The 27,321-nt window shown below is 36.6% G+C and overlaps 1 protein-coding gene and 2 long non-coding RNA genes across 5 annotated transcripts in view; 1 reads left to right on the forward strand and 2 right to left on the reverse strand.

The window, feature by feature from the left end:
- The first annotated feature begins 4,874 nt into the window (after positions 1 to 4,874).
- Positions 4,875 to 25,679, forward strand: LOC111320883 (uncharacterized). Of its 3 annotated transcripts, none has more exons than XM_022923618.2 (2): positions 4,875 to 4,989; positions 24,539 to 25,679. In XM_022923618.2, the coding sequence occupies exons 1-2, from the start codon at positions 4,904 to 4,906 to the stop codon at positions 25,383 to 25,385; spliced, it is 933 nt and encodes a 310-aa protein (XP_022779353.1). In that variant the 5' UTR covers positions 4,875 to 4,903; the 3' UTR covers positions 25,386 to 25,679. The 3 variants fall into 3 exon arrangements, with proteins under 3 accessions (XP_022779353.1, XP_022779354.1, XP_022779355.1); XM_022923619.2 differs by lacking the exon at positions 4,875 to 4,989 and adding an exon at positions 20,064 to 20,158; XM_022923620.2 differs by lacking the exon at positions 4,875 to 4,989 and adding an exon at positions 22,791 to 22,949.
- LOC111320884 (uncharacterized) lies at positions 6,264 to 10,141 on the reverse strand. Its single transcript, XR_002693902.2, has 3 exons — positions 9,922 to 10,141; positions 7,373 to 7,730; positions 6,264 to 6,434 (listed from the first exon to the last, which is right to left on the reverse strand). It is a non-coding gene; the product is annotated as an uncharacterized LOC111320884 (long non-coding RNA).
- Positions 13,748 to 27,321, reverse strand: part of LOC111320838 (uncharacterized) — a 40,070-nt gene continuing 26,496 nt past the window's right edge. Inside the window, exons 2-3 of the long non-coding RNA XR_015993934.1 lie at positions 15,829 to 15,902; positions 13,748 to 15,470 (exon numbers count right to left, since the gene is read on the reverse strand). This is a non-coding gene — a long non-coding RNA (uncharacterized LOC111320838). The remainder of the gene's footprint in view (positions 15,471 to 15,828; positions 15,903 to 27,321) is intronic.

Genomic DNA, 27,321 nt, shown 5'->3' on the forward strand with positions numbered 1-27,321 from the left:
GCTTCCCCATGGATACAATGGGCAAGAAAAGAGTTTGAACCGCCTTGCACAGTATGATAAACAGTAGCGTATGTAAATAAATCCGCTCACATTTAAGTGGTTACTAATTGGCGGTTTATCCGAAGACCCAAGAAGCAGCCGAATCACACTTACTGCAGTACTACATGAAAGTACAGTTCAGTCCCATATTAGCATTTCATACAAAGACCTAAAACCAGAATCACATTGAACAACGAGTCTTGATGAACTTTTTGTTTATTTATTTGTTTACACCTGCAGCTGGAGTTTGGCAGAGATATGGAGATTAGGACCAGCTGAGACAGATAAAAATCATATAAAAAAACTGGGAGCTACGCTTCCCACACTTGCGATAAGGGCCTGCATGCCAAGCTAGCTATATATATCTTATTAACCAAGCGCGAGGGCCGTACTGGGAGAATATCGGCCCGAGGTCTTGACAGTACGGACCGAGCGCAGTGAGGTCCGTACAAAAAGACCGAGGGCCGATATTCTTTCAGTAAAGTCCCGAGCAAGCTTGGTTAATAAGAGATTTATTGTACGACTGAAGTTCAAAGGGACACAAGTGCGGTATCATTCGGGACCATTCGGGACAGTGCCCGGTCCAATACTGAGAGAATATTGACCGGCAATAGGGCATTTTGATTGGTTGATTTTAGTTATTGGCCCTCTGAATACCCGAGTCGTGTAATAAAATCTCCTTATTGGCCAGAATATAATAATGTGTAACCATTTGCAGATAAAGTTGCAATGCCTATGTGGCATGTTTTCCTCAGTCATTCTAAGATCATGAGTGTGAGTCAGGTGTGGGGCCCAATCCCTCGAACTACTGTGCGGGCGTAAACACCGCATAGTTCAAAGTTTTAACAGCTTCTCCGATAAGAACTTGCCGCGTCAGATAATTTTTTTAGCAGCAAAATTATTTATTAAACCGAAATTGGTGAAATCATTTATGTCTAATTTTTGTATTTACAAAGAAAAAACACAAATAAGGAACCACCAAAGCTAAATCCTCATTTCCAATTTTTTCAACCTTACTATGGGAATATCATAGGGATTCCTTTAAGCGGCATAGAGAACCAACTAGCGGGGTGATTTTTCGCGATTGCAAGTGATGATTTAACAGCGGGGGTTCTTCATCTAGACATTAATCTACACAATAATTTGGATATATCAACAAAGTTGAAATGGTAAATTGGCCATCGTAACGATTACAAAAGCTGACGTTTCGAACGCTAGCCCTTCGTCATTCGCTCCGACGAAGGGCTAACGTTCGAAACGTCAGCTTTTGTAATCGTTACGGTGGCCAATTTACCATTTCAACTTTGTTGATATATCCAAATTATTTCGTTACCCTCACCGACGCAGCTCCAAACAGTTTCTTTCGAAACTATCAGCCTTTATTCATTAATCTACACATCATCGCGAACGTAAAACTTTAGAATTTCACTAAAAATTCTCATGTGTTTAAACATCTTGTTTGATTTAATATTTAAATCTATTTGAGCTTTTTCTTGCACATACTATTTTCTAAGCTATCAAACAGACTTTTTATGCGGCATGACATTCCATTTCGTTCTTTCTTAATTTAAGTTACTGCACGTAAATCCCAAACAATTTGTCTTTGAGTCGCCGAAACTGAGAGGCTTTTTTTTTTTTGTGCTACACACAATTAAATTAGATTCAATTTATTTTAATGTATTAGCTTCTACAATTTACCACTTTAGGCTAAATAGTACCAGTAATTCCTAAGAAATCTTCAAACTTTGCCTTGTAAAGTATGGAACACAAGGTCAAGTGTTTGCGTGGACAATTTTCATAAGTTTCGTTCCTGAAATATGTCGAGTTTTTTTCTTGACGCAGAACACATATTATCAAAAAACTCAAACGATATAAACCTGATATGTGTTTCAGCTTGTGTTTTTTTCTTCCAGGAATTTTCCCATTAAGCTTGCTTTAAAAATCAGATGATATATTTTTGATTTCGTTTTTATTAACTCAAAAATCAATAACTAGGAGATGTTAAAGCAGTACCTTATGTTATTTAACTTACCCATCAAAGCATTGCGTGATGTTCAAATGAAAATAACACATACGTACGCAGAAATCAATTTAATTCAATTTTTGTTACTTACGTGTAGAAATGAAAAAATATGACGCACTTTAATCAGTAAATCCTCTTCAGTATGAGGAAGGGAGTTTTTAAACTCAAACATGGAATTTCGCAATATAGGATGGAGAAGCGTTGTACACGTTTGCTTATAAATTATCTAAAAAGTTTTAAAGCCGAGACATAAAGGGGATAATCAATAGCAAAATTGACCTTATAGGATTAAAAAATTTTTAACGTGAAGGTGAAAATTTATTGGGACTAGACATAGTCGAGGTGATATTGTACTTCTTAGAAATGTTTATATTTTTCGAATTACTAAAAAGTTTAGTTACGCTAACCCTCACATTGTATCTAAAGTTGTTTTGTCGACTAATGTGCCGAAAAAGTTAAACAAAAGGTAAATTAAAATGATGAAATGGTAGCGGACGTGAAAATAATAGCTTTTCGTCTTTAAACAAAAATTGTACAAAGATTGCTGAGTGATCTTATCTCTGGCTACGCCCAGTGCAAAAAGAGAAAAGTTTCTTCAGTGGCGGACACGTTTGATAGTGGGATTTTTAAAGTTTTGCTCACTCATAGCTAAGTATTTTTAAATAGCTTAAACTGTCCTTCTTTTCAAACAGCAATATTTTTCACATAAGTAAATGACCTGAAGTTTATTATGTACATCAGGCTGTAAAGTGTCTCGCAATTATAGTGATTGCCTCTTAAGCTAAAAACCTAGAAAGGAAGCTCGAAAGAAATGAGGGTAGCAACCCTTTGCTGATAAACAACGTACTAGAAAGACATGGTTTTGCCCTGCACAGTGGATTCAAGAGATGTATTCATAAGGTACTGCTTTATCTGTAAGCATATCCCTGAGAATTTCTTACAAATATTTTCTGATGTAACTGAGAGATCTGCTCATTGTTTGTGACCATTTTTACGAGGCACAAAACTCTTAAAATTTGCCTGGAATCGTGAATTAGAATGCCACAATAATTTTTGTTAGTCTGCCACTCGATTTATGTTTTCTTCTGAGAACTGCATTTCACAAGAAGTAATCAACAAGCTGGATGTATTTTATTCACCTAAAGCGCATTGGTCACTATTTATCAAGATTTTGAAAATAATAAAAAATGTGCGAGACATCACGAAAACAATTAGTTGTATGTGTAATATGGTAAAGGCATTTTAAAGGTGACGAAGGTAACTTTTGACGGTATTATATCGGCACATAAATTTCGGAAGCAATTTCTTAAATTTTTTTCTCGGATTGCTTGAAGGATAACTTTCGATAAGTTGATTCATATGTATGTCATTATACAACATGAATATATTTCTTGGTTGAGTTTTATAGATATTTTTTGATTATGTTTTTAAAACATTTGCACGCGAAACAATTCTTTCTCAGCACACAGTTTCTATTTATATTAATTGGTAAGCCAGTTTTCGAACGGATTTTTTAATCGATGAAGTATAATCAAAGATGTTCATAACATCATGGATTACGCCAAATTATAAATCACTTTCCGAAAAGGTTCACAGAGTTAGCGTACACACTATCTTCAAAATATCGCGAAAAAAGTTAGTCCTTACTTGAAAAGTGTTAAGGACAGCAATTTCTTCTCGAGATAACCTTTTAGATGTGGGTTTTCTGGCTTGAATAAGACTAACTTCAAATGAAATCAATTATTTTATTGACTAACACAAGTATTTCAAACAGCATAGTAACAAAGTGGAATTTTCTCGAAATCGCGAGGAATCTGAAATGCTTAACATATTTACTAGTCGCAACTGCTACATGTAATTCAATTCATGGAAAACGTTGCATGCGGTCGACTGTATTTGTGTACGCCTCGTTTCAATTTTAGATGACTCAGTCCCTGAGCTCCTACTTCTGTGTTCCATATAAGGGTTGAAAACGGAGGGAGGGGTCAGTAAAATCATTCTACAAGTCGACGTGTACACCATCCTCATCATTATTTCCATCCAATGAAGTGGGGAGAAGTTTGCAATTTATCCAGAACGTATCATATAACAAACAGCTTACTATATTGTTTATCCTTCTTTCTATACATCTTCTTCTCTTTCTTTGCATACTACAGGTTATTTTTTTATCATTTGATTCTGCATCAGAAATCATGATGAAAAATATAGCTTTCTTTGCACATACCTTGGTACATTGTACTCAGGATACGAATTCAAATCGATGAATGGGAAAGAATAATCCACTTGTAATAAAGGGTTTATTTCGAAGGACAACCCACTGCGCGATAGGTAAGTTCGTAAAGACAGCAAATCCCCAAGGGTAAATTATCAGATAAAATTCACGATCCAATCCCACAAACCTTCGGAATACATACGTCTTCACAGTCGTCGTATTTGTAGGTTCTACCAGCACGCGAGAGGTTCATTGCTCAGTTCCGAGAAATTTTAGCAAAGTATATCATCAAATTATTATTATTTTAGGAAAAAGAATTAAACATCTTACGTTAAGCGGGCAGAGCTGTTATCTTGCCAGATTCGATCACATAAAATTTAAACTAGAAAAGGGATTAAGAGAAGCTATTCAGTAAAAAATTTCGCCAGGTTTTAGTAGATGTCTAAGAATACTCTGACATCCTGCTAAGCGCTAAATTTTATCACAAAAGCCAGGGCCTTATCATTACAATAAAAATTTTATAACCTACGTCAAAACGTTCGGGTAAATATCCTGTAATTGGACGTTTCTTTGTGTCTGGCGAATACATGTTATTTCATGAAGACATAGAGTGGTCTAGATCTTGGTAAATGCAACGAACTCCGTTTCCTTTTGCTAAAACTTTATCTCGCTTGAGCACGGCTCATGACATAAACGATATTCTACCCCCACGAAGGTAAGTAATAATCATATTAACTTACTCGGTTACGTGTTGGACAACTGTGTGAATGTAAAACACTCTGTTGGCAGCATCAACAACTGTGAACAACATACTTAGCCATTCAACAGCACTCTGCGACAAAATATTCTCGTACTCGAAATGTATCATCGATGGTAGTTTAATCGTCTGTAAGGGAAACTTTTAAGTTAAACGAAATGTATATAAAAGGATTTGAGAAGAGTTTTGATAAGAGCGTATTGGGAAACAATAAAGCACAGCAGCGTGGAAATTGCCAGTTTTATCATGTTTTGACCTCTTCAACTGCAATTTGAAATTATCCCTGTTATTCTAATTTATGTTTTCGCTCTGCATGCATGGATCTCTTTCTGTTTCTAGATTAACAACAGTGGTTTAACGGTCAGTTAGAAACTTAATCAAATTCTTAAGGCTTAAGAAAAGTGTCGTAGTGTTAAGAAGTGCACTATTAAAGGAAAAACAAAACTAAACTAAACTAAAAACGACATCATTGTCAAAGAAATTTTGAATATTGCAAAAGTGCGCTGGAAAAAATTCTTTTACTCAAACGCTGACATCTAATTTTCATGTATCAAGTCTTTTCTTTTTATTTTCTAATTATTTTGAATCTACAAAAGTGAGTTTAAATTCTGTTCAAACTGTTACTGGCGTTTTTATTCAACTGCTTACCTTTCAATCATCTTCCTTTCCGTTTGATATTCAGTTTTAATGTCTTAGAGATGGAGAAGCACAGAACCATGCCAAATTCAGCACTGTTTCACGTCTTCTGTCTTCATTATATTACAGTTGTACACTTATATACTTTTAAAAGTTGCATGAAGTAAAACTATCGTAATAGTTTAAAACATTTTCTTTCCAGAAATACACTTTTTTTATGAGAGACTTAAATGACTGATTAAACATTTTGCATGGTAGAAATTTTCCAATGTGCATTGCGTAATAGCTGCTAATAACTGATCTGTTGATTAGTTTATTCAGTCAATCTGTATTTTGTAGGATCACCCAGAAAAGGTTTGTAACTTTCAGTCTCATCAGTGTAAAAAATACGTAACTGAATGTATGCTGGTTTTTCAGTGAGTTATATATGGAAAAGTCTGTACGTGTACTATTTTCGGTTGTAGTCTCATAGTTTTCTTGAGAAAAAAAAGCAATCACTCTCGTAAATCACTGAATTTTCCAAGAATGGGATGTGACAATAATACTTTAGAGACAACGGAGACCTACGAAGATTGCAGGTGATGATTCGTGTAATGTTTCAAGACGCACCAATAATCCTCTTTAATAAATCAGTTAAATAATACAATTTCCTTTCTATAAATTAATATAATGAATTTAAAACATTTACAAAACTATATTTTTATCGACTCCATTTAACATCTCTAGTCTTCGTAAAAATCAAGGTTCATGTGGGTAACGCATATCACCTGTAAAAAATTGAAAAAAATATTATAGTTAGTAGAGAAGCGACTGGACAAGTTAACAATACCCACACGTGCGTCGTAAAGTGGCATTTTCAATTGACTGCTAAGAGAAATCCTAAACTGCAGTGGTCTGTTTCCCTGCTCTCTGTGATTGGTCCAGAAAATAAGTGCCAACTTCTCGACCAATCAGATGCAAAACTGAGGCGTGAGTAGTCCAGTGTTCAGTGCGCTGGACTCTTGGTCAGATGGCCCGGGTTCAAGTCCTGGCTGGGGCTTCACGTTGTGTCCTTTAAGCAAGACGTTTCACTCACATTGCTTCGTCTTCTCAGATAGGACGTAGAGCCGGAGGTCCCTTCTCCTGCATCTATCAATTAGTTAATTTCGGCAGGGGACGTTAAAGTACCCACAGCACGAGATTACTGTGATGTGGTCTGGCCTGGTTACTGGGAATGGGGGGAGGGGGCATCTGAAAAAAATTTCTTCTTTATATATTGTAAACTGCCGCCGGCAGTCTAGAAAAGCCCCCCGCAATTGTTGTAAAGCGCATTAGAGCATTTACATGGAAATGCGCTATAGAAATTGATCTATATTATTATTTTTATTATTAAAACTAAGATCAATGTAGACTGGTTTTCCAGAGTTTTCCATGTGATTTTTATCTGTGCTGTGCTGTTTGAAAGTTTATTTCGTTAAGACAGCACGAAGCTCAATGTAAAGGCTTTTTTTTCCACTAAGTTTGTGAAAAATGAATGAAACCTCTTTGCTTAACTATCTAACTAACACAGAGGATAAACATGTAACCTCTCAATACGTTATCCAGCAAGCAGGATTTTGATATAAATTTTAATAACGAATTGAGTCACATCTTGAAAACTGAAGATTTAAATTGAAGCTTTTTAAAATTGTGATCCTATTAGTTAGAGAAAAACGATGCATCTTACCACTTCCGAACATTTCCTCGTAGAATTTTCCAACCTGTTCTTCATTATCAAAATCTTGTGTTTCTATTGTGTCATCATCATTTTGTGCTGGCTTTTGTGAATTCATGTTCACCTGGCCATTTTTATTCCATGCAGACTTCGTCGGTCGATGTGTGATCAAACGCCTTCGGTGCCACGTGAACCTTCTACGTCGTTGATTCGCTTCACAACCAGTTCTGCTGCTAAGGTCAGCTATCGTGAGGAAAGTTATTATTGCTAAAATAGAGAGTAGCTGTCGGTTCATCTCAGGTGTTGTTGTAAACGTTTACTCAGTTTAGATTGTGGAGCGCAATTTATTGATTTAGCCAACACAGAGTCGCTAGAAAGGAAAACAATAATGATAACGATGATGATGATAATCAAATGCAGAGATGTTAAGCAGAATGAGAGGCATGTCCATGAAAAGTTAAGTTTAAACGAGTACTAAATAAATTATAGTTGAGCCATCTACAAAGCTGATATTGGGATAAGAACTGATGACGTAACAGCCCTCAGATAATGAAAAATACTGTTACATTTTGTTCCTTACAAGGTTCAATTATACAAGCAAAACTTTTTGCGAGGAGGTCACGAAATAATCAGCGTATAAATATATACAATAAAATTGAAAGTCTGAAATATCCAACAGAAATTAATCTTATTTCAAAGTTTTTGTCGAAACAGTCTGTACTACAGGTTTGGTTATCAAGATAGTTCCACAAAGTTAGTGAATTGAAGAAAATGTAAAAACGAAGAATATCCGTGTGTATATTTCAGAGAAACCGGTTAAAACTGCTAATCAAAAAAAATTGGGGCTAAAAGAGGGGACATGGATGGGACATGATATAAGATCAGGCGAAGACAAACTTGCAGCTGCATAAACTTGGAAAATTTTCAGCCTGACTTTTTTCGCGTTCTTCCCACCCTTTTATTTTCCTGCTTACTCTGATGGAGAACAAGACAGATCCCACATGTGATGTCTACGTGAAGATCATTTACGACGCAACAATCGCTATTTTTAGATTACTCTTTGAGGATGAAGTTTTGAGGAGGAAAGAATATGCACTCTAACCTACCTCTCAGCTGATTAATTTGAAAACCTAAGTATTCTCGCAATCATATGTATAAATATAGGATCAATGGATATGATATGAATGCCCCAGCGTAATGATACAAATTTCATCCGTGACTCTGCTTCGATTCCCGATAGTATCTGTTAGATAATTACAGTGCGAGGAGATAAAAGAAGTATCAGGTGGTATTCTGAAACTCTCGGAATATGTTACATGTAGATCGTGCGCTGCAGGATATATACGCAGACAACAGATTAAAAATATACCGCATGGAATGTTTGCGTTGGCGAAATTCGCATCACAGGACTGGTTATTTTCGAGTCTTCCGTGATCTTCGTGAGCACAGATGAACTAAAAACAACCCCATGATAAGGCCTCATGGTTGATTAATTCTCTGAACTTTCAAAATTTTCTCTCGATTCTAACTGACCTTAAGTACGAGAAGCTCAGAAATAAGCGGAGAAGGAGCATATTTTTAGTACACAAAATGCCCAAGAAACTCTTTCCAAAAATTTATGATTTTGTGAAAGGAAAGTTAACGGGTAGTTTCAATGTTCATCCTGTGGCAAATGTATTTCGTCTACTTGTTTGAATTTTCTTGTGATGAAGCCGTTGGAATTAGCATGCAAATGATCAAATCATTTCATTTTTCAAACTAACACTAGCTGTTCACTTTTAACTCCTACGTAGATCATTTCAAAATGAAATCATGCAGGGGCTAATTCGACAAAACCGGATTTAAAGCTCAATAAACGGGCTTTCTTATCCTTTAATTTCTCATAAACTATTTTGTTCATTGTCTTTAGCAAACTCTAATCCACTCTATTCAAGCGTACAGTTACTCATGCAAGAAACTAAATCAATTAATTAATTTTACAAGTTAGTAAACCAGCAAACCTAACAGGATGCTATTGATACGATCCATCCTGTGTTTTGTACCACCATTTCCTACATAGCGCGACTAAATATGAATGTGGAGATCACGAAATCCAATATAACAGTATTTTCTTTTGTTAATATTGAGTAACTTGTAACACAAAGAACTCATGATAATTTTTTAATTCATTGAAACCCTATTTTTCAAATAAGAAAGTGTGGATAAAAAACATTCCAACTTTATGTTAGTGGAATATGGTGAGCAAAGTGAAATCAACTCGTATAACACAAGCAGTCCAGCCTTCTTATAGCATAAGATATTTGTTCGTTTTTTTAAGCAATGTGCTACTTACATGATAGGGTTTTTCTGAGCGTAAATCTCGTGAAAAATTTACAGAAATAAATCTATCTTACAAACAGTCTTTTGTATTGATTGCAAACCTTAAACTAATAGTCTTCTTGCTTGATCCAAAGTGATAATCGAAACTGAATTTGACGAACATTTTTCTTCAAGGCACAGCTTTAGCATAACATGTATCACAACACTATAAGAAAATAGAGACAAAAATAAAATTCAGTTACCTTGGGTTTTTTAAGGTAAAATTTACTTGATTGACCCGTTGATAACTCCGATCTGGCCTTACCGGATCAGTGTTTGTTTTTCAGTGACTTGAAGTGATAACCGTCAGAAATTTATAAAGACCCCGGCCCAGCCCCCACATAGGATGTGGAAGTGACGTGGAATCCGCTATCAGTTTCGTACAATTCAACATAGTTTTTCCGTTGTTTCAGCCCAGTACTGTTTTGTGGATTTAACGCCTGTTGGTGGCGCGTCTAAGGAAGCCATTGCATTGTCTTTTATTGGCACGCGCACGTGGCCGCGCGAAGCTGCATGCTTTAAAAAAAAAGAGAGAAACAGCACACGAACAATATTTTGATTATTTAGCCAGGTAAGACTCACCACCTGTCTGTTGGCGAAGCGAATAAATCAAACTCTTTAATCGCAGTTATAGAGTCTCAAATTATGAAGGAACATGGTCGAAAAATCAATATAGCCTGAAGAAATGTTTTAGATAAACTCTTTGACGACGATGCCTATTTTTCTTATTTAAAAATGTATCAATAAATTTTTGTATCTTTTTATATCTAAAGATAAATGAACAAGTTAACTTCAGTTTATGCACTTAAGTCGCGGAAGAAGTGCACAGTTAAGCGCTTTAAGAACCCACTATCGCGATAAAAATTAAATTGAATAACTTAATTGTTAAACCACTCAGTTAACGTGTTGAATGCAGTATAGCTTCCTCGAGTCGCCTGCTGGACACAAACCCCCGCTTACAGAGACTTTCGTAATTGAACAGAATTACTGAAAAGGGGATCTCACAGTGAAAAAAACAGGTTTACACGCGATTAAAACACACTTTGAACACTGCACACAAATCCATTTGTGAGAGTTCTAAGTTAATGTCTTAATCTGATAACAAGTTTGTTTTTAAGTTATCTTTGATCCAAATGATCATGAGAAATATATTATATTTATTTAAGAAAACTTCTCATGATCAAGCAAGGCCAAATGCAGCAATTTTGTTATGAAAATTTTATATTCAAGTCCAAGTCATTATATTCAAACAACGTATATTTTTGGGGGAGCGATGTGTGAATCGAACATGTCAGGGAGGACCTGCAGAGAGAGAAGGCCATTTGATATCTATACTGAAACTTTTCACGGAGACTTCATTTTAAAACATGATGGTCTCCTTTTTCTCCTTTGGTGTACGATAATGACGACACTCGAGCATTTAAAACCATAAGAGATATTTCATTCAGGAAGGCTGCCACGTGCATGTTTTTGTCTTACTTCATTTCCGCAACCGCAACTGAAAGGCTCGTGATAAGTTATTAGTTAACACGCACATTGCAGAAGTTTGTCAGAAATATATAAAAGTGCAAGAAGTAAGCTTCTGAAACCTTGAAAACAAGATGCATAATTAGTTTACCGCCTTACAAATTAAAAACCAGTTTGGTTTGGAAAGTTACAGTTAACTTGTGAAATGTCCACGCCAACTTATTTACTCGATGTTTCCGTAACGAAGGGTTTTGTTCATCGTATCCGTTTCAAAGAAAAGTTTGAAAATGGAGATCGAGTACCACATGGACAATGAAACAAGTGATGGACTTAACAGCATGGGTGTCTTAATGTAGACAAAGACTTTGTGTATCAGTTGACCTGGCGGCCCAGCATTTTGTTGATAGAATACTCGTGTTTATAATGGCCTTTAGTGAACGGCCCCCCTACAATCAGCGTTCAGACTCAAACTGGCACATGTCTATCAAATCGTATCACACCAATCCGACTAATATTGGTGAACCTTACTTTTTGAGGTGACTAATGTTTCCGGCTTAGAGGCGCTGATGTGCGCGAAATGGTACAGTTCGTCCTTTTGGAAACTCACCAGTCGATCTTGCGTGGATGTAACACAGGTCCTTAGCAAATTGAGCAAGTTTTTTTTTATGAGTTCAAGCCAGCCGTGGATATATTTATCAAATCATGATGAGTCATTGAGTTTTCCTTTTAAACTGCGACAAAGTTATTTCTTTAATCATACTGCTCCTTTAAATTATTCGCTGATTGTTCTAAGGGGAACTGAACGCTGTTTAACGTTTTCACCAAAGGGTGCCCTCAATTTCTAAAAGATGTATTTGTTCACCGTAGTAATGATGATAAATGAAAGTTCAATCGTTTATGTCACGATTTAGAGTCACTATCAACTTTCAGAGGATGTATTTCTGTTTATCAGTCGCATTTTCAAAGTTTGTGCGTGTTAGAGCTACTCCTATTCCTCCCCAGTCCACCCACTTTCTCTTCTAACTTGTCAACTGCTTCCTGTTAAACTTAAGAGGTGCCAAACGAACGTCATAATCAGCTGATGGGAACACAATTTTTTCTAAGCTTCCTGGGCGAGCCTCCTCCAATGTTCAAAATCGCTTAATAGCCTTATATCGAAGCAGAAAAGGATTAGATTACTTGTAACGACGAAATTTAACCTTATTCATTCTCTAAATCAAGATAAAAGATGTCTAAACTTAGTCGCGCATGAAACGAGAAAAACATCAGCTAAAACACCCTTATGACTCTGTTCCAACGCGGAATTTTTGTAAAGTAACCACAAAAAGACATACACGAATTTCCAACGGATACAGAGTGCATCAAACGTTTTCCTAATGATATAAGATTGCACGGCAATCAAGTACCCACGGTAAAAATAGTTCAGCTTGAAAGAAACTACAATTTTTGGAGAACTTTTCTTTTATTAATACAAGTTCGTTTCCATTAAGAAAAATGAACACATTCGTCCAATATGTACTCGGTTAAGACCCGATTGGTCCAATGCATGAAATAACTCTTAAAATCTGATCTGTGAATCTTTGCTCGTGTTGATATACAAATCAATGAGTTGGGAGAGTTTGGTAATGCATCAAGACATCGTGCTTTGGTTAATACGTGTCTAGTTAGTGAAATAAAAAAGCTCTTCAGGCGGCTGGTATGTCGGCTGGTAATGTTCGCGGCTAAGAGATTGTCCATGGTATGAATATTTGGCCAAGAAGCGAGGCTACGAGGGCATATGTAAAATTTTGAGGACAAAGAGCTTTTTCCCTCTTTCCGGTCTCTTGTGGTCCTCACACGTTTTACTTCACAGACATCAAAATTCATTCTGCAGCGTATCGCAGGTGCACGCACGAGTTTAAACGTTCATTTATCAGAACGCTAGAATCACCGTAGCGCACAATACTGCCGAACCACAACATCCTCTCCATGTACGTGCGAGTTTGGTCGTATTGTACGCAGTGCATGCGGCTAAAAAATGGTTCTGCGATCTACACGTAAATGACCTGGTCGAGTTCTGCTAAAATGACTCTTTGAACAATAAAACCTCTAAGAAGAGCGACTCACTGGAAACAATGTAGAAAGTTTCCATGATGTACAATTCCAACAAAAATTATACAGAATTAGGTAACACCTTAGACGCTTTTCATTGAGATAAAGACAATTTCGTAATCCAAGTAAATTTCGGAGTCGTCTGTGAAAAATAAGTCATTGGTCAAACCGCTGCAGTGTAAACTGAAAAAAATGAAAACAGATATATCTGGACTGACTAAGACTAACCTCTTGACTGTGCTGGTAGAATGTTTTTCTTGAAAGCCGTTATATAACTCGTCCAGGATCACCCCCTTCATCAAACAAAACAACCTTGGTCATTCACCGACGGAAAATGTAAATTCGGTCAACTTGACGTGTAGAACAAATGTATTAATGCAGGGGCGGATCTAGGGGAGGGTGCAGGGGGTGCGCACCCCTCCCCCCTGAGATGACCTGCGGCTTTCTAATACAAGTGGTATTCTGCAAAAAAAAAAAAAATTTATGTAGTTTATTGGTGTTGAAGTACTATAGCGTTTGATATGTGTTCTCAGCAGTTCAATATGTTATTGCCCGGGCAAAAGCCTTTTTCGTATTTGCTATTACAATTTGTTTATGTCCGGTCACCAGTCAGTTACGCCATTCTTTAGTGGTGCACCCCCTCCTCAAAAAAATCCTGGATCCGCCCCTGCAATGAAAGACGCGAATCAGCCCAGTAGCATCAGACTGGACAATTATAGATTATAGAGACCTTTCGTATTTCGTGTGACAATCGACGCACTTTCTTTTGTGTTATAGTAGCAATGTTTAAAATCTGAGTTTATTCACACAAATCAAAAGTGTTTTTCTTTCCTATTTTTTTTTTCTTACGTTGGCCAGGAAAACATATTTATGATTTCCTGTAGGAAGGAGAGGTCAAGAGGTGAACCAACGCAAAAAGGTCTGATCCACTTAAACTATGGAGTGAATTAATCAAATTTCACCGTGCACATCGAGCCAACACATATATGATGAAAACTGGCGCAAAGGCTACCTAAGTAGCTACTGATCAAGAAGTGATGAAACAAATTGTGAAACTAGCACATCATTACTTTTTTGTATTTTAATCGTCACGTAAGGGCGAACAACATATTGCCACGAGTCACCTTTCAAAACCGATTCAAAGCGAGCACGTACATGAAATGTGGGTGAGAATTTGATTTCCTTTTCGTGGATCCTTTATTCATGTCACTTACAATTAATTAACCCTTACTTGAGCTCTGCGAAAGTGGTGAGGTGGTGAGGCAAACTCGAAGAAGATGCTACAATATGTGGTGATTCACAAGGATATGGGTGTTTAAAAAAAAAACATGAGAAAAGGAAAGAAAAACCCACTGTGATAGAGGGGTGAGCTAAGGAAATCGTCATATTTGATTTGGTTTAGATTTTCGATAAAACTATATTGACCGTGGGCTTTATCCTCAAACAGAATCAAAATGGAACGCGAATTTCCGAAAATGCTTGCACTCCTCTTGTCCCTTGAGGTAAGGGATAATTTTCTGCATAGGCTAATTCTGCTTGCATAGACCATAAAGGAATAAAGGTATATCCGACCTAAAAGGATGCATAGTTTTTAGATTTTGGTCTGAACACAAGTAGAGAATTTAGCCCTTATCATCTAAAATTGGGTCGAGAGAGTCTGATAAAAATAGTCCTCTTAGCATTTCCAAGAATGAAGAATACAGAAAGAGAGGTAATAACCAATCCAGGTGAATTCTACCCGTTCTGATGTTCTGTTACTGATTTAGAATTAAAAATGACCACAGAAAGAGCGTTATGAATCAAGTATAACTTTCTAAAACCAGATCCGAAAACTGGCATGGAAAATAACATTTTTGGTCTCACGGTCAGGCGGGAAGGCACAACCCCTCCCCCCTCTCCCCCTTCCCCTTCGAAGTGTCCGAGGAGTATTCCTCCGGGGATTGGGCGCCACTGAAAATGTTAGAGTATCGCTCAGCGTCAAGCTAGTCTAGTCTCGGATGTTTTCATTCGACCTCTTTTTTTCAATGTCTCCTTCTCCTTCTCCCTCTTCACGTAATGCCCTCCATGAAAGTCGTACAGAAATTTCTCATGAAATTGATGTGCCCATGCGCAATCCAGTTTGAATCTTTGTATGGTCCGAAGACTCCGATGGCTTGCCTTGTTGAGTTTCTCACTTCTTCATTAGAGACATTGTCTATGAAGAAAGAAATATAGATCAGCAGATTGAAGATTGTTTGAGTTCACTGAGTATTTCATGACGTATATGCTTCATCAGGTGGACTTTCATACTTCATTCACTGATTTATTTTCAAAATTTTCTCTCTTACTTTATGCTGTTATCATTTTTTTATTTTGGAAATAAAAGACCAATTATTTTTTCGTGCGATCTTTCACAGGTTCTTCGATAAAGGCAATTCGTACTGAAGTTTAACTTGTTAATTCATCTTTATAAAAAATGCCAAAATTTATTCATACATTTTTAAGGCGGAAAAATTGGAATTGCGTCTGAAACTATAAGATGAGGTGTCGATCCAATATACCGCTAAAATTACCGTGAAATTCTGTTAAATTTCTTGCAGTGTTTAATTCTGTTCAGCAACGTTTCCAAGTTCTGGCTGGCTCTCTACTGAAAATCATGAAACAAAGTTAAAGAATAATCATATTCTGGCGTGGAAAGGTTATTTCATCGCGGTTGCAACCTCCAATCTCGCAAATGAACGCGAAAGTTTTTCAGGATCTGATTTATTTCCGCATCAAGTTTAGTTATGTGTATAGCTGTGATGATTGTTATACTATTTACAAGTCTATACCTCAGCCTAATTATAATTTATGATTCCTAACTAATAAAAACTTTTTATGACTGAGTTCATTATTGAGTATCTAAAAGCCGGCTCGATTGATCTAGAGATCTTAAATACAAAGCAATAAAAAGTAAAACATAAGCCGAGAAAACGCTAACAAAGCGCTAATGCGAGGCGCCGGCGAATCTTGATTTCCGAATGAACAAAAAGCGTTAGCTCATCGTTATTGAGACAAAATTAATGAGAACTAAGAGCTGTAATTCTCTGCAACACCTTGAATAGATTAGTACATGTGATAGCTACTTGTGAATGCTATAATGAACTCAACAGACAAAAGATTCAGGAAAGTCGCTTTCGAAGCAAACACCTCTTCTTTTTGAGCCGAAGTTTTCACACTGTCACGGCATCATAAGGGAATATATTTAAAGTGCCCGTTTAACACAAACCCTAACCCTAAGCTTACCCTAGACCTAACCGTTTGCTTCACTGTTAATTTAGTTATTATCGAGTGCTTTAAACCCAGTTTACCAGCAGCACAATAAAGTAAAAAGCTTTCCGGTAAGTTAGCTTTTAAACTCAGATATAGCTTTATTAATCATATTATTAGCTTTCTGTTTTTGGTGGAATTATATATCTTGGGAGTTTAATACTGACTGGCGGTACTTTAATTTAAACGTTAATGAGTAAAACCAAATCAATTCACATGTAATAACGATGTCTTTTATTTGACTTCTGTTCGTTTCTAATGGAAATTGTTGAACTCGACACTGAATTGAATGGCGTTAGAGCGAATTCAAAGAGAAACGGTAGATGATTCGGTCTAGCCGGGGAGAGAGATAGGAACTGATAGAATCATACTAGAAGTTTTATAAGTCTCTAATTTCAATGCAACAAAATTGCTGATTAAAGAGCTTTAACCTGGTGGTAACTATGAAAAAATCCTTAAAAGAATTACTTTTATACTTATATATAGGCTAAGTGTGCAGTGGAGAGCAGCATCAAACCCTTGATATCTCTCCTGTTTAGTAACATTTACCATAAAAGTAGGCCTTGTTTTAGAGAGTTCAAGCTACAGGTATGAATGAGTGTTTTATTGAAAATCGCAACCGAAGGCATTATCCAGTGATATGAAGAGCGCGGGGGACTATATGAAATGCCCACGGCAAACAGATGATTTTTCAAACGTGGTAGCAGCAATTCCTATCGCAACTCAAAAACATAAAGTAAGTAAGGGTTAGCTCAAGTCGCCATGCATTACACTGAAGACCGAGGATTGAACGTCTTAACATAGACCGCCTCCCGGTTAGCTCAATTGGTTGAGCTCCGGACTGTTGTGCAGGAGGTCGAGGGTTCAAGCCCCGGCCGGACCAACACTCAGGGTCTTAAAAATAACTGAGGAGAATGTGCTACCTTTCTATAACATCAAGAAATGGATAGACATTCTGGTCTTCTCGGATAAGGAAGAATAAACCGTAGGTCCCGTCTCCTGCATCATTATTAATTAGTTAACTTGGTTAGGCGAAACCTCTCACGAAATTACTGTGATGTGGTCTGGCCTGTTTACTGGGAATTGGGGGAAGGGGGCATCTGTTAGATTCGCCTTTATTTGATTGTAAACTGCTTAGCAGTCTGGTAAAGTCTCGCCCCCCCCCCCCCCCACAGTGCTGATATCAGCGCTCTACAAAGAAAAGTTATTATTATTATTATCATTATCATCATTATTGTTAAAACCAATATATATTAATTAAAAACGCAAAATTACATCGAAGGATCATGTGATTTCCCCTTCTTTTTTACTTTTGTGGGTTAATCGTTTACCTCTGCACACACAAATAAATGGAACAAGGAAGATAAATTATTCTCTTTTTCCTAAAAATTCGATACCGTATCCTTCTTGTGATTATGCTTGATGTTTCTCCGTTTAAATATGTTTTCCGTTTTCTAATTTATTTACGCATGGTAAAAGATTCTAAGCCGTGATAGTGGTGCTCAGCCTGAAGCAGAAAACGTTTCTTTATAATTTTAAGGAAAAGTAATTATCATTAACACTACAAGTGCTTGCATTTGCTTCAAAGTGCGTGCGAGGTGAATTCGACCATAAAAAGCATATCTTTGAACAAAGTGCAGGTAGGGGGGAAAGGGTTTGTTCCCCTTTTACTAGTTATTTGACACATGAAGAAGTATGGGCTTTGAGCTGATTGAGTCTAAAAACAGATTTTGACCTGTATGGTCATCAATTAGGTATTGTATTTTAATGAAAAAACTGATGTCTCTTTAACTCCAGATGAATAACAGAAATAACCAAAAGAGTTACTCAAGCGGAATTTTCGGTTGAGCTTTACCAATTTTTTTGTGAAATAGGGTCAGGATTTTTCTCCTCGAGGCCTTTTCTTTATTGCCTCTAGCAGTATCATGGATGCTTGTGGTTTATTTCGTGAAAGGGGAGACAGAAATTCATTACTGTGAGGCAAAGTAGCAAGTAGTAAAACTAAGTTATATTCATGTATCCGCCGCATCCAATCGCGAAATTAAGAGGAATGCAAACCAATTATGTGTAATTTGTATCTTTCCGTTGCCGTGAAGAATTTTCGTTAATTAGATTAATTTCAATTTTTTTTCCCTAAAATGAATATATATTTAAGATTAAGTGAACTACATCTGTTTGGAATCTCTGGCCAACCCTGAGCTTAGTCTTCGTTAATTCTCAATGGAACCAAATGCTAAAACCTGTTGTTTTCCGTGTAGAATTTTGTTTGGTTAAGATTCTCTTGCCCTAATTCAAATTCTCTTCAACTTTGTTTTGTCGCGTGTCAAAGTTTCTCCAGAGCAAGCAATATGTAAATAATATACAAAATGCAAATGAAACATAACTCGAGTTTTCATTGTCCAACATGGAAGGTTGTATGATGTTTGTGAAATTGCGAGACCATGTCTAAAATTTGGTATTTTTTATGAAATAACCAAAGCTTGGTAATTTAGTCTTTTTATCTTAATAGCTGAGATCAATCAGGTCGGGTTTGTCTTCTATCGGTTTCACTTCCTTTTTGATAATAGAACTGTTTGACTTTCAGCCACAAGTGTTTGGGTTTAAAAACGTTTCTTCTTCTTGTCGGCGACTTCAAACATTACATTCCCTTCATTTAGAAAATCTTTTAAACGTATCACACTCTAACGAGTAGATTTTCCAGGTTTTACCGTCAAACTATGATACAGGTGCCTATCATGGGTAAATCAAATCCTACTTTATCACTAAGGGCGGAATTATCGTACAGTTATTTCGAGAAAATCAATCTGTTAGTAAACAGCCTTTTATGCTTACAAAAAGAGAATAACATGTTAAAAGTATGATGTCATACGCCAGATTTGCTGATTAACCTACGTCCTTAGAATAAGGTCTTCCTTTCAAATATACAACACAATAAAATAATTCAAAATTGTACAAAAAAATGCAAAAATACTCGAACTCACGATTCCAAAATTATTTTTTAAGTCATTCGTTTTTTCATGAACACAAAAACTAAACAAAGTATGAGGAGAAAATGATGGCACATTATTTTCTCTTGAAAGTACATAGCAGGCATATATTGTATGGGCGTGTAGATAATTTTCTACTGGTTTTCCTGGAACCATGCCAAATCTAGATACAAAACAGTGATATCACTCTGCTATGGCTTATATAGGCCTCATACTGAGTAACTTACTAATGGCACCCATGAATATGGGAAAGTAGCCTCTATGTGCATGATCAAGTCCTATTTGAAGAAAAAATTGGCTACAAAGTAGTTGCAACAACAGCATAAGAAAGGATCTTTTTTAATGACAGCAGAGCCTTAAAATAACGGTACAACCAGTAAATAACAATCGTGTCGCACAGTATTTTATTTCTGATGCCTTTAAGCTTGTAACATACTACAAAATTAGAATTTGTTTAGTCTTGTATCAAGCCAAGTTGTTAAGATATTTTGCATATCCGGCTTCCAATGTTAGTCTTAAAACGAAGGCAGCAAATCCATCTTGGATAAAGTAAACAGGTCTCGTTGAAAAACATGCAGACATTACTTTTAGTAAAGAGTCAGTTCAGGTATGTTCTTTGATCTTGATGACACTTTTTGTGCACTTTAGTTTAAACTGAAATGTCATTTTGAAGATGATCTACAGACAGTTCTAATGGTAATGATAAATTTATATTAGCTATGATTAAACGTCGAAGATGAAAACACCAAAAATTGTCAAAGGAATTTCACCAAATAATCACCGACGGTGAATGAGAACATGGTTCGGATAAAAAAAAAAAAGTCAACACCAAGGTTTCTGAGAGAAGCACAGTATGAAAACGTTATTTAAAAAAGATCAAATAGCTGAATCAACTTGAAAGTTAACTTGAAATGACTGATTTAAGAATATATTCAAAGAAATAAGATTGCAGAAAAATATGGTTTTGGAATCATAGATTTTGAAAAAAATCATTCTTCTTTGCCAAAATTCGTTTCTTTACAAAAAATTCAAGAAAAAAGAAGAAACTATTAAGAGCATCACTCTTCTGAGTGCCCCCTGATTTTTGATTATCATGAACGTAAAAAGGAATCAATAAACATTGCTGAAATTACCCAAATAAGTAATTCAATCTTACGTCAAGGAAAGGAAATGGAAAATTGGATATTTTGTAGCGTGGGCCTCAATTTGGTGCAACCTGTACTTGGGGTTGATGCAAAACTACCACGCTGATTAACCTTTTAGGAACATGTATTATTCATGAATTCATAACTTCCTTTTATTTCGTCTCGTTTAAATTTCAAACAGTTGTGCTTTTTTATCCATCTTATTTAGTGAGGCATTAGGCTGATCCATCTTTGTGCAAACATTGATTGCATATTTTAACTTGTATGGCCGTTTAAATAGTACAGTTTTGCATGATGTTTGTCTCAATGCGTTCTAAACATTTGAATGTTATGGACGAAAAAAGTTTTACGAACAAACACAATAATTGATCATAATTGTGAGATCTATTATTGGATTGTACGACTTTATTTTCTGCTCCCTTTTCAAAAACGCTGTGGTATGGTGATTCAGTACAATATAGTCGTTTCTGGAGCCAGAAGCCAAGAAATTAAACAGCTTTTCTTCATACTTGGCATACTACGTGCTTCGTATCATACCTTCAGGATAACTTGAAACCGCTTTGTAAAGAATATATTGAGCATTGATCGATAGCAAATATTTATTCCAGCTTAAGAATGAATTGGAATCATCCTTGTAAGAACTACATTAAACCCTTTATTTCTGACTTTTTATTTATCAAATGTAGAATTTGATAGCGAATGATTGCATTTGGACACTTTAAAAAATTTAAAGATAAGAATAACACGTTCATGCCTTCTATGAAAATGCTATATCCTTCAGAATGGTTGACGAGGGAATTTTGACAATACACAAAATATCTTCTATCTGATACAGAAGTACAAATGTGCAAAAAAAAATTAAGAAAGAAGCTAGCGATGTTGAAATTGAGCGACGTTTTTTATAAAGAGGTTGTGGAGAAAGAAAGTTATGCGTATTGGTTAATTCACTTTTAGCTATTCCACACTTGGGAGGTTGAAAATAATGAAAGGTAGTCGTGGCTAATGTTGCGGATCAGTTAAGTCATCATTAAAAAAAATACGCTATAAGACTGCAATGGGTGTTTCAAAGACGAATTTTTGTCTTAATAATTTTGAAAAACAGGCTAATTCATTAAGTGTGTTTAGGAAGGTACTCACTTATTTCATTTCGTTTGCAGTAGATGTTTCTGGATTATTTTGGTGTTTTTGTGTGCAAAATGGTGTGTATTTTCTATTGGTTTCTGTTCTCTACTTGGTTACACTTATTTGGCAAAATTTTTTTTCGGGTCTTTGAAGATAGGAAAGTTGAATTATGAGAAGGAAAATTCCACTTAAGCCATACAACAAAATATCCCAACGCTATCTAAGATCATTTGACTTTCTGGCAAATTTAGTTATTTGTAAGGCTCTATGGCAATTAAGCTCTGCAATGCATATATTAGCTTCATGTCAAAAGGTATGAAATTACCAACATTTCAGCATATCTATGCAAAATCCCCACTGACCGTTGAGAAATCTTAGTTGCCGAATGCAGGCTTGCCACTTCTCATTAAATGTAGAAATCCTCCATTTTATTTTCGTTAAATTTTAGTATTAGTGAAAAATAAAACTCTGAATGCATTTTTTTGAGTGTGTGTGTCCACTTAAGGGCAGGAAATGCCAAAAAATTAACTAAAAAACAACATTTCTAACGTAGAAATAAAACACAATCAGGTTACTTCCCACGTAGGGGGGAAATTATCCACGTTAAGTACGCAATACCCTAATACAAATACCATGTCGCGCAGTGAAAGCCTCCCTTGAAAAAAATCAAAATTATCAAAATATTGATTCTGATTACGAAAGTCCACACTCGTTGAGGCAGAGATATTTTCTTAAGTGTTGTCTCTTTTCGATTCTATCAGAAGTGTAAATATCATTAACTCGTAGCGATATTACGGACGTCACAGAAAAACACCTCAGGGTACGTTTATAAAACGTAATTAACCAATTTGCTTTAACTCAGTCTGGCGCCTGGCGCTACCTATTGTTCAAGCCTTTATTTACGTTAATGAAAGATAGTTTATTATTTTTTTGTGTATATCAGAAACATTTCCGTTTGTTATACCAAGCGGGATATTAAATGAGAACACGTTGCTCTTTTTTCGACAAACCTTTGTAAGACTGTGGCGAAAAAGATCCTTCATCGGACAGAAGATACAAATCTCCATGCTCTCTTAGAAAGACATCTATCGCCTTAAAGTGAGCAACCTCAGGACTAGCGATTTATTTTAGGTAGGTTTGATGTTTCTTGTCACTTACTGACTCATTTTTACACTTGGAATACCAACTGCGACTCTTGTAGATGGCAAGTGTTTTTATATTGTGCCTGCCATTCTGTTGAACAGATAGTTTTTTGTCGACACAACTCTCTTGCTCTCTACACTCTGCTGCCGCCTTACATCTACTGATATTTACCTTTTGAAGGTCCCAAATTATGCAAAATTGGTCAGATTTTAAAAAGAAGGAAAAAGATAAAACTCTGTTGGAGATCATGAAAGATCCTTATTTCTTTTTTTCTTTTTTTGAGTACCTACTTATCAATGACTGCATTACAAGTATCCCTTTAAACTTTTTCTTTAAAAAAAAAAAAAAAGGGAGACAAACCAGTGTGACCCTTTAGTCAAACTGGGGAAATTAGATTTCTGGATTTTAGTAATTTTTGATAAATCGAATTATTGACACCCAACCTTTTCACTCCCATCACTAACTTTGTTTTTACCTTGTAGACGCACTAATTTTGTTTGAACTAACCAAGCAATCAAAAGGCCCACACGACTCAAGCAATTTCAATTCAGCCTGTTTCATTGATTACCATGTAAACTCAGAAGCTAATTTCATTTGATAAACTTGCAAACAACAAAAGCTGTATGCTAGTTTTAAAAACAAAGGAACAGTAGATTAGAAATTCAACTTTATTCCAGTGACTCTAGGGGGAAATATTCACATCCAGCCATCATTATTTCTCGTTTATGAACTAACAAAAATTATCTATTTAAATTCGTAGTAGCCTGGGAGGGTAGTCACGACAAACGAAATTGGCTACATTATAAATACGGAAATTTGGTTTGTTTAATAGTTTGCTTTGGGGGCAAATATTTTTCGGAAATTAAGGAAAGAGGCGACGATAGAACATGTTTGCACAACTGAAAAAAAAAAGAATCTTCATGAACCATAATAACTTTATGTCCGCTTCCGTCTGAGTTAGTAAATAATGTTTTGCAGAAAAGGCTACAATATATTACAATTTGCCCGATTTTCATCGGTTAGAAAACCATCGTTTTCGGTGGGTAGGTTTGATCACGTGTTTTAAGGGTACTATAAGTCATAAGTCACATGTAAAATAGTCGTAAATTTAACAGTTTCCAAGGATGGTTACTTGTCCATTATAGACTGAATTTCCAAAACCAATCACATTCAATATATAATTTGAACATATCAACAAAGTTGAAATGGTAAATTGGCCACCGTTACGATTATAAAAGCTGACGTTTCGAGCGTTAGCCCTTCGACGGAGCGAATAGAGGAATTGCGGGTTTTGTGTGCCTTTAAAGGCAGTTACCCCAACTGACGCAGCCCCAAACAGTTTCTTTAGAAACTATCAGCCTTTATACATTCAATATATCTCAGATATCTTGGTCAAAGAGCCGTGACAAACTCTGTTATCGCCACACTACAACCTAAGTATACCAACTGACCTACAGAGAACGTTAAATGGATTTGGGCCAAACTTGCAATTGGCCAATTTGACGGTAATACCCGGTATACCACTATTGTGCTGGTTTTATAGATAACATCAATTGAATGAGCATTTTATCTTACAGAATGCCAGCTTTTAAAGTCATCGTCTTCTTTTTGGTTCTTTTGGCGATGTGCAACGCTCGACGATCCGAATTCACGGATGAGGACAGCGCTGTAAGTGAGCTCCATCAGCGAGGAGACGCACTTGATGAAACGAGGAAACAGCAAAACAGCGTGGAGGAGGAAACGTTAAACACAGAAGCTGATGACATACAGCATCTTCCAGAATCCCACAGCAATAAAAGGAAAGACGATTTTCCCGGAATGTTGGAAAGATCTACTGAGTATCAAAACCAGGCGCAAAAAATTGGCAACGATTTACCGTTTGGTCCCGAGCAGGAGGATGAATCGGAAGATCATTATCAAGACGAGAGTCCATCGGTCTTTTCAGCACGGAACAAGGCGGAACGACGAGAAATTATTTACGGCCCTGGTCTTTGGGATAGGGGATTGGATAACAGGCCCCCGGGTCTTTGGGGACGGGGATTAAGTAACAAGCCCCCAGGTCTATGGGGTAGAGGATTGGAAAACCGTCCTCCGGGTCTGTGGGGGAGGGGATTACAGAACCGTCCTCCAGGTCTTTGGGGACGTGAAGTTAGAGGAAGTTCAGCTCTAGGCCTTAGAAACGCAAATAAACCCCCAGGACTCTGGGGTCGGGGATTGCGAAGTAGTCCCTTAGGTCTTTGGGGACGGGAGCTCAATAATAAACCTCCTGGACTCTGGGGTAGGGGATTGCAAAATAGACCCCCGGGACTTTGGGGTCGGGAAATTGAAAAAGTCTCTAAAGCATCAAAAAGGGAACTAATTGGCGTAAAAAGCACGGAAGAAGACGGAAATGAAAGCAAAGAAGATATTCAAGAATTGAAATGAAGTGATATGTTTCTCTCGAATGAAAATTATAATCTGGGCAACGGTGACAACTGAACTTTAGAATTTCGTTTCATTAAGGTGTGAATGAAATGTTTTGTTTAAATTAAATCAAAGTTGTGTTTAAAACTATCTAACGAACAAAAATAAGCAGTCAAACAAGGCTAGTTCCTCATCATTTACAAACTGTAGAATAGAAAAGCCGTCCCCACTCTTGTAGAATCACATTAGATTCGGAGTTATCTATAAACTGTACAAATTTCAGTCCAAGTACAAATAAATGACAACTTACACTAATCTAACCACATCTATTAATTAGATAATTTGGTTAGGCAGGGGACGTTAAAGAACCCACTCACGAGATTACTGTGACGTGGTCTGGCCTGTTTACTGGGAATTGGGGGGGAGGGGGCATCTTCAGATCAAGTTTCCTTCGATTGTTTGTAAACTGCTGATGCAGTCTGGCCAAAGACCCCCGAACAGTGTTGTGATGCGCATTTGATCATATCGACATGTTAATTTGCGCAATATAAATATTAAATTATTATTATGATTATCATTTTTGATCTGATAAGAGTATTTGAATTGTTTTTATGAATTTACAATGAAGCTAAACATAAGATCCTACCGCACATCTCTGGTTGTTTAGCAACAGTAGTCTATTAAGTAATGAGCTCTTAGCAACAGCGACTTTGCTACTTGCCACGAACAGTTCTACCAATCACAGAGCGCTTTGACTGGAAAACCAGTCTCCAGGTTTCCAGATCGATTCAATTTATTGTCATTTAATTTTCACTGACTTTCGCATTAAGTGACACTTTGATAACACGAATATTCATTTTAATATTTAAATATTTCAGAAATGATTACCACATTAACAACTAGTTTCTGACCACACCACACGGCACCATTCCACCATTCCACCATTCCACCATTCCACCATTCCACCATTCCACCATTCCACCATTCCACCATTCCACCATTCCACCATTCCACCATTCCACCATTCCACCATTCCACCATTCCACCATTCCACCATTCCACCATTCCACCATTCCACCATTCCGGCCGTGCGATCACTAATAGCAGTAAGACTGTTTTTATAAATTGACAATGACGCAAAAAATAAAATGCTACCGCACATCTCTGGTTATTTAACAACATCAGGAGGCCAAGTGATGGGCTCCTGGCAACGATGACTATGCCACTTGCCATGAACAGTTCTACCAATCACAGAACGTTTCATTTTGACAGAAAAAAAAGGTCGCCAGGTTTCCAAATCGATTCAATTTAGTTTTCACTGAATTTTGCATTAAGTGACACTTTGAGAAATTGAATATTCAATTTAATATTGCAATTATATTTCAAAAATGATTACTTCCATGATAACTTGTTTCTGACTACGCCACGCGGCACCTGATTCCGCCATGCGATCACCAATAGCAAGTCCTACATCACGTCGAGCGACCTGAAAGTGGTCGTTAGTTAGTTAGTTAGTCATAAAAAGGAATAGAAAGCAATTCAGCAATATAGAAAACGAGTTCCTATCGGGAAAAACTAGAAACGAATTAGGAGATTTCAGCGGACTTCCCCGTTGTCAACGACTTGGTTAGGAAATTTCGGTTTGGTTCATTTGAGCACAAGCTGTACTGGCCAGTAACACTGCTGAGGGGAAAACAGAAAATTACAAAATAACAACCCAACAGTAACTTGACGTGGACCTACCAAAACTTCCTCCCGGTGACGAAGATAGTTATTCTAACGGTGAGACTTGTTCTTAACTACTGGGTTCTTGCAAAATGTTTTTGAATCCAAAGCGTTTTATTTACTGAACAAAGCACTTACAGTATGAGCTGTGAAATGCATGGCAAACCGTATTATGTGTGGCAAAACCAATTATCATTATAGTCTTTCATTAGCTGTTTTATTCGTTTTGTTT

Source organism: Stylophora pistillata, chromosome 12 (assembly GCF_964205215.1).
Source record: "Stylophora pistillata chromosome 12, jaStyPist1.2, whole genome shotgun sequence".
NCBI classification, from domain to species: Eukaryota; Metazoa; Cnidaria; class Anthozoa; order Scleractinia; family Pocilloporidae; genus Stylophora; species Stylophora pistillata.

Coding starts and splice junctions, on each gene's coding strand:
- LOC111320883 (XM_022923618.2), top strand. CDS start 4,904: ATGCAACGAACTCCGTTTCCTTTTGCTAAAACTTTATCTCGCTTGAGC. Junction 4,990..24,538: donor GATATTCTACCCCCACGAAG/GTAAGTAATAAT, acceptor TTTATCTTACAG/AATGCCAGCTTTTAAAGTCA.